Raw genomic sequence first — 6,937 nt, 5'->3', positions numbered from 1 at the left:
TTACTTCAAAATAATATTATTCAAGTAGACGTACAAGAAATTACTCAAGTAAGAATAAAAAAGTATTTTGGGAAAAATGCTATTCAAGTAAGAATAACCTAAAGTGTAACTGTTGGAAAGTAACATCTGATTCATAATTTGTTAATGTAAGTAGGAGTATTGTTACTCTTTAATGTATCATGTTTTCTACAAAAAAAAAAAAAAAAAAAAAACTATCGTGGCAAAATGGCTAGTAACATGTACTTTGAGTAGTGTTGTCCATATGCAGCTGCACTTTTTGAAGCCTTCGACTATGTTGTTCCCTCATCAGAAACATGCCTGGGGATGTTTTATGTGTCATCCATGCATACTTGAGTAATTTAGAGAACTCTCCTGGGCCTTATTCAGATCATTCTTAGATCATGTCCAAGTATCAGCCAACACGCCTACGTCACCCCATGCTCCCTCACAGCAATTTTCCAATTATACAAAAGCATGATGTAAACTAATACACTATAACTTCACAAACCTGATGTGATGTACAGTAGTTTCATCAGCAGGATGCATGCTAATTAATGCATCCTGCTCATGCTGTGATAGTGATCTGAATGAGTGACTCAGACTCGTCAAAACGAAACTTATTAAACATAATAAAAGCATAAAGCATTTTCAAAACAATAAAAGATAACACGGTGATCTAAATATGTTACGTGTTAGCAGTTAATAGCTACATATAGAAGTGTTATAGCATACCACCTCTTTCAGTAGACTACAATTTTGGCAGCAGTACTTTTACGTGTAATTGAATAAATGTTTAGCCATGAAACTGTACTTTTACTTGAGTACAAATTTACAGTACTCTGGTTCCGCTCGCGCTCCGTTCCGTTCCGCTCGCGATCCGTTCCGCTCGCTGCTACGTTCCCGCTCAATGCTGCGTTCCGTTCCGTTCCGCTCGCTGCTGCGTTCCGTTCACCTTTCACCCACTTCCACAGACACGCCGCTCTGCTCACCCGGCGTGCGGCGTCTGCAGTTCCTGGCACACAACGAGGAAGCCTCTCTGTTTACCAGCTAAGGTAGGAGTGCCCGCCCGGCTTCTTTTAAAAGTACAAGCTAGAAATGTAGTTATTACTTACCGAATTACTCTGTACAATCAGTTAATAACAGTTGAGCTAACCTAACTAACGCTAAACTAGTGGAGGCTAGCTAGCAAAGCGTCACGTTGAGCATCAGTTGTCAAACACAGTAGTCTGCGATTCATTCATGAGCAGCTTAGTTTTTTGGGTGCATCATTTGCTATTGTATTTTGAGAACGTTTAGGATATCTGCACTATAATATGTTAATATATCTGGTGAAGGTAATGTAATGGGCTATGTAAGATTATTTACATAGCCCTGTTTATTCACAGCTTCATACATTTTTTTTTAAATTGCCCATCAGTTTTGTATTCTGTCACTGTCCAGTGTTTTGTTGATATATTGTAACTTGAAAACCCTGATGTAGCACATACTGTTACGCAGGTTAACTCTCTGCAATCCAGCAACCATCTATTTAGGTCAAAGGCCATTGCCACAATTTATGTAAATACTGCCGTCCATACATGTAACCGCACCAGCCTTTAGACCAATTAGATGACATTCTTTTTGTTTTAAGGATAACTTAATTAGTCTTTAGTCTGTACAACTGGTAAATAGTAGGTTTCATGCAGGATTACAATGATTAATTCACTAATAATCATCATCACTCTCTGGACCATGCAGGTTCTAAAGGACATAAGAGCAGACCTTTTTACATCAAAGATAGCTGCATTATTAAATCAAATTTCTTCTAGAATACACTTTGTGATTATTCTCTAGAAGCTGTCCTTCGCCATATTTCAACCTTTATTTTGGTGATCATGGGGTACAGTATGTAACTTTCTGGACATGGCACATCACCTGCATGATTCCATGGAAACAGAATGTTAAACCATACTTTGGAACATTCTCCATGGAGATAAATATGAAAATATTTTTGTTATACTGTGGAATATCGTAGCCATAGACATTTCCATGGAAACGAGAGGCCTTCCTACAGGCCCAAATAAGTCAGGTTTTGGGGACACGCAAGCATGCTCACACTAAGGATGCATGTTTTTCTGTGCAATAAACACAACCAAAATGGCTCAAAGTTACATACAGGGGCTTTAAAAGACAAATTATCTCCTGACTAGCCAACCGCTAAAATAATCATTAGTTGCAGCCCCATTTCCAATCTTGTTCCATAGCTGTCCCTGTTTTTTTTACAGCCCCAGCACAGAACCATGTGGATGAGCAGATGCAGTCGCTTTGTGGTGTCCGCCCTTCGCAGGAGCTCCTCGACTTTGCAGTGTGTGAGGGGCCGTGGTGTACCTCCTCAGCTCTCTGTGTCTTCCAGGCTGCAGCAGAGGCGTGGACAGCACACACACAGCCCGGCTTCTCTCTCTGATCTGGGCCGGAGTGTGCGCTATGTTGAGGCCCTACACGAAGAGCGCCTCCTGCAGGTGGAGTGGGAGGACGGCGGGCACAGCGTTTACCCTTTCACTTGGCTCCGGGACAACTGCCAGTGCCCCATGTGCACTCTCCAGTCTGCCCAGGCGCGAAAGCTGCTCGTAGGAGATCTTGACGTGAACATCAGGGTGGACTCCGTGGAGCTCACCGCTGACAACAAGGTACACAGCAGCACGTCAGGGATGTACTGTGGCACTAGGCAGAAGGCTGAATATGGGGTAACTTGCACACCATCATGTGTGTAAGTTCTAGTGTTGTCACAATCCTAACATTTCAAACTGGACCATCTGGACGACCTAAATCAGTCCAGGGCGGTCTCCCTGACACCCATAGTCTTCAAGACATTTTAAAAGAGTTGCATGCTTGACTGTGTCGAAAGCAACAATCTGGTCTAAAAGCATCAGAATGGTAGAATCACCAGTATAAGTCATTAAAAACAGGTCATTAAAAACCTTTTAAAGTGCAGATTCAGTGCTGCTAAATGCTTTGTAGCCTGAATGGAAAGTGTCTAAAGTGCCATTTCGATCTAAAAAAGGCTGTAACTGCACAATGATGCAATTTGATACAAAGGGAAGTTTGGAAATTGGACAATAATTAGACAAAATTGTAGGGTCGAGACCAAATTCCTTCTTCAGTGGTGTAACAATAGCCATTTTACCAAAGGAGGGGGCAGTGCCAGAAGATGGACTGCTTTTGATGATTTCCCTAACACAAGGGCCCCAAAAAAGCGAGATGGGACTGGGTTTGTTGGACAAGACAATGGTTTTAATTTATCAAATGTCCCTGTGACCAGATACAGTGACAGAGGCTCAGACTGACTAAAACAGCAGAACACGGTGCAGTTGGGCCAATGTTAAAGATAGATTGGCCTATAATAGCGACAACCTTATTGTTAAAGAATGAAATAGTTTTTCACCCTTATCGGTCCATCGATACAGTCTCCAGCAGTCTTTGAATTTGATAAGATACTTCCAAGTTATCACTTTTCCACCTGCGATCCACTCTATGGCACTTGTATTGCACCATTGAGCTATGGCAGCACGCCAGTAGTGGTTCATGCATTGCAAAACGTAAATAGTGTGAACCTTGTAAGGATGGACATTTGTTGGATAAACGATCATCAAGGGCGTCACATCCCATCATCTTGTACTGCATGGCATAGACCAAGTTCTCTGGCTGCTGTTATTGGAGCCACGTAATTGCCCCAAGTGTCCTTCTATGGTGCTGTTTTGTGTATTGCTGCTTTGCAGGATACACATTTGCTTGTGTTTTTGAAGTCGCTGCTGCTTCTAGTTCTTGATGACAAAAAGCAGTGTCTTCTGTTGCTGTTGGTCATGTTCATGAACAGAAGCATGATGTGCTTAAACTCTTTGTTGCTGCTCATTGTTGTGCCGCAGATAATTGTTGATGCTCTTTTAGCATCTGTCTTTTTATAGCTGTCCAGCACCTCTTGGCAATGTAAGCCTATGTCATACCATTGAGTGTGTCTTGCTGGACCCGTGTCATGTGCCGGTGAAAAAGTGGCTAAAGCGAAATACCGCACTCTTCATCCAGTTCCTTTAGGGAAGCATATCAGGACTTTTTAGGAGTACGTAGCTGGAATCTACACAGGTGATGGTTCAGGTTGATGGGGAAACCAGCACACCAGTATAACATGCTGGGTAGGTGGAGCTTGTTTTGTGGTACAGTCTGTGCCCAGACTCAACATTCATTCATAAACGTTCTGTAGGTTTTACTATCACCCAAGGTGACTGTTTAAATGTCCAATAAAATTCATAGGCTTCCCCAACATACTCGTGCACCACTTAGGCCGGCTTTTACAACCCACAGGATGGTAATAACTGGCACTTCAGTGTGCTCAGCTTTCATTTTACTGTTTAGGAAATGAATAAATGGTTACATTCAGATTTGAACAAATATCTGAAGCTATTAAAATGCACATGAAAATACAGTAGTAATTCAACCACGTGAATTATGTGGCTGGATGGCAGAAATGTGTAAAGGCCCATTATCTGCTGAAGATGGGTGTGTTTGGCATCATAAAAAAAACCTGCCGAAACGAGTTTGAAATTACGTCACTAAACTGTGGGTTGAAATGGGTGACATAAACATAAACATGAGACAACTCATCAAGTCATTAAGTCATTCCCAAACCAAGCATGGTTTGGGAACCATCAATTACATGTAATGCCTTTGCCTTTTTACACCTAATATTAAACAGGTAATTTAAATTATTTTATTACTTTTCCGTATTCAATTCCAGCTGAAAACATCCAAAGCTCCAGGAACAAGTTGTACCCACAAAGAACACATTATCATCTGAGATGATCATCTCCAATGTAATTGTTACTGAAGCCCCCTTTTCATGTGTCTTAATGCATGAGAATATTCAGGATTAAGAATAGCAATGTTTGGGCTTATGTTTTACAATTCACTAACTCAACTTGAATGTGCACGTGTAAGTGTTATGTATTCTAAAGCACCGAAGAACATGGTAAATGAGTTTTAGTAAAATAATGACCATTTTGAATAAATTGTATCCAACTAAAACAATCGTATCCTTGTTCTGTTGTATGTATTATGTCCTTAAACGTCACCACCACATGCATGTCTGTCCTCAGGTGTCAGTGGTGTGGCAGGGCCAGCACTCCAGTGTGTTTGACTGCGACTGGCTGAAGAGACGCTGTTTCTCTGCTGCTGCCAGACGAACTGTGCAGGAAGAGCTCTTCCTCAGTGGTCAGTGTCCCGTCTAAACCCACACACACTACACACAACTGTACACAACTGGCCATACTCACTTTGCACCATCAATACTTAAATACATCTTTTTACACTTTCTATGAGGTATTATTTGTTGACACAAATTTAGGACCCCATGTTACTTTTTATTGTTTTGAAAATGCTAAATTTTCAACAAAAAAAAAAACATTAAAATGTTTAAACAATCAGTCTACCCAAGAGCAGCTGCGGGTTACAATAGTAGCTTACCATCACTGAGTGTGGAGTAAATGAATAATGCATGTAAAGTTGAGTGTCTTGAAAGGCACTATATAAATCCGGTTATGATCAATAATTAGTTTTAGTTTAGTTTTTGTCACTTGAATTCCTGCTCTCCTCTCTGCCCTCGCCAAGTCACAACACAATCAAAACAAGCAGTGTTTTGTGTCTTGCTTTTGTATATTTATGAAAAATGGCCATGTGGGAGCGCTGCAGAAAGCTTCTTGTTATGTAGCCTTGTACAAGAGCCATGCAGGTCTAAAACATCTTTAGCCCTCTTTTGATGAAGGAACAACGTTATAACATGGTATAACGCTCCAAAAAGTTGATAATATGGCCTCTTTAAAATTAAGGCTGCATCTTGTGTTCCAAATATATACATATAAGTAGTACAAACAAGAGCACTGAAGCAAATATTGTAGGCTCTGTTGGCTAGAAAATGTGTGAAAAGGGGGAGAGACTATTGAGCGCACCCTCACCATCTAAATTTGAAAAGAAAACACATTTTGTACATACATAGGAATTAGTTGGACTTAAGCCGCTGGTTTTTATGTTGTAACATGAGATATTTACACATATTTACACTTTTGTCTTGAGGCACATTCACCCTTGAGCTTGTGTTGTCCTCTTCATCACGCAGCAGTCCAGCCTTTCGAAACCGGTTGGTGGACTTTTTCACACTTCTCCATTTTGTCAGGATCCATTCGCAGACTTGAGCAAAAGTTGCTCTTCACATGTGGCCAGTTGTGGTGAAGGATTTCTTGCCGCTAGTCATCTAGCCCTCCCACTCAACTCGGAGTGCCACTTTAAATGCACGATTTACGCTGATGTCCAGTGGCTGCAAATATTTTGTTGTGCTCCCAGGAATCACAGCTGGAATTGAGCTTGTTCTCTTGATGTCTGCTTTCACAGAATCTGTTATATGGGCCCTCATGCTGTCCATAAGGAGCAATGCTTTTTTTCTGTGAAAAAATCCTCCAGGTCGCTTGCCGTTGCACTTCGTAAGCCATTTCTCCATTAGGCTTTCTACCATCTACCCTTTCGCATTGACTTTCACCACGATTCCTTTTGGGAGTTTCTCTTTTGGCATAGTCATCCACTTAAAAATCATTATTGGTGGAAGCTTTTGTCCAGATGCTGTACAGCTCAGTACACAAGTGAAATGTGTTCGCTCATGGCGAGTTGTTTTCAGCGTGACAGCTGATTCACCTTTCCTGTTAACAGTCCTAATGAGAGGTAAGTAAAACGTCAAAGGTACTTCATCCATGTTTATGATGTCATTTGGGTCAGTGGAATTCTGGGCAATCTTCGTTTGAGTGAATTTGCGGAAGTTTTTAGTCGGGAGGGAGTTGCTGACAGAGTCGTCCGTGCCCTGATGGACAGGCCTTTTCATCTCATAAACCTGAAACACCAAGTCCATTTCTGAAATCTTCAG

General features: G+C 41.2%; 1 protein-coding gene across 1 annotated transcript in view; it reads left to right on the top strand.

Annotated features, from left to right (window-relative positions):
* The first annotated feature begins 975 nt into the window (after positions 1-975).
* Positions 976-6,937, top strand: part of bbox1 (butyrobetaine (gamma), 2-oxoglutarate dioxygenase (gamma-butyrobetaine hydroxylase) 1) — a 29,361-nt gene continuing 23,399 nt past the window's right edge. Inside the window, exons 1-3 of the mRNA XM_033989907.2 lie at positions 976-1,052; positions 2,265-2,666; positions 5,127-5,241. Of these exons, the coding sequence (XP_033845798.1) occupies positions 2,280-2,666; positions 5,127-5,241 (502 nt within the window). The 5' untranslated portion in view covers positions 976-1,052; positions 2,265-2,279. The remainder of the gene's footprint in view (positions 1,053-2,264; positions 2,667-5,126; positions 5,242-6,937) is intronic.

The sequence above is a fragment of the Periophthalmus magnuspinnatus genome, chromosome 3, assembly GCF_009829125.3.
Source record: "Periophthalmus magnuspinnatus isolate fPerMag1 chromosome 3, fPerMag1.2.pri, whole genome shotgun sequence".
NCBI classification, from domain to species: domain Eukaryota; kingdom Metazoa; phylum Chordata; class Actinopteri; order Gobiiformes; family Gobiidae; genus Periophthalmus; species Periophthalmus magnuspinnatus.
This window is presented reverse-complemented; position numbering and strand designations above follow the sequence as displayed.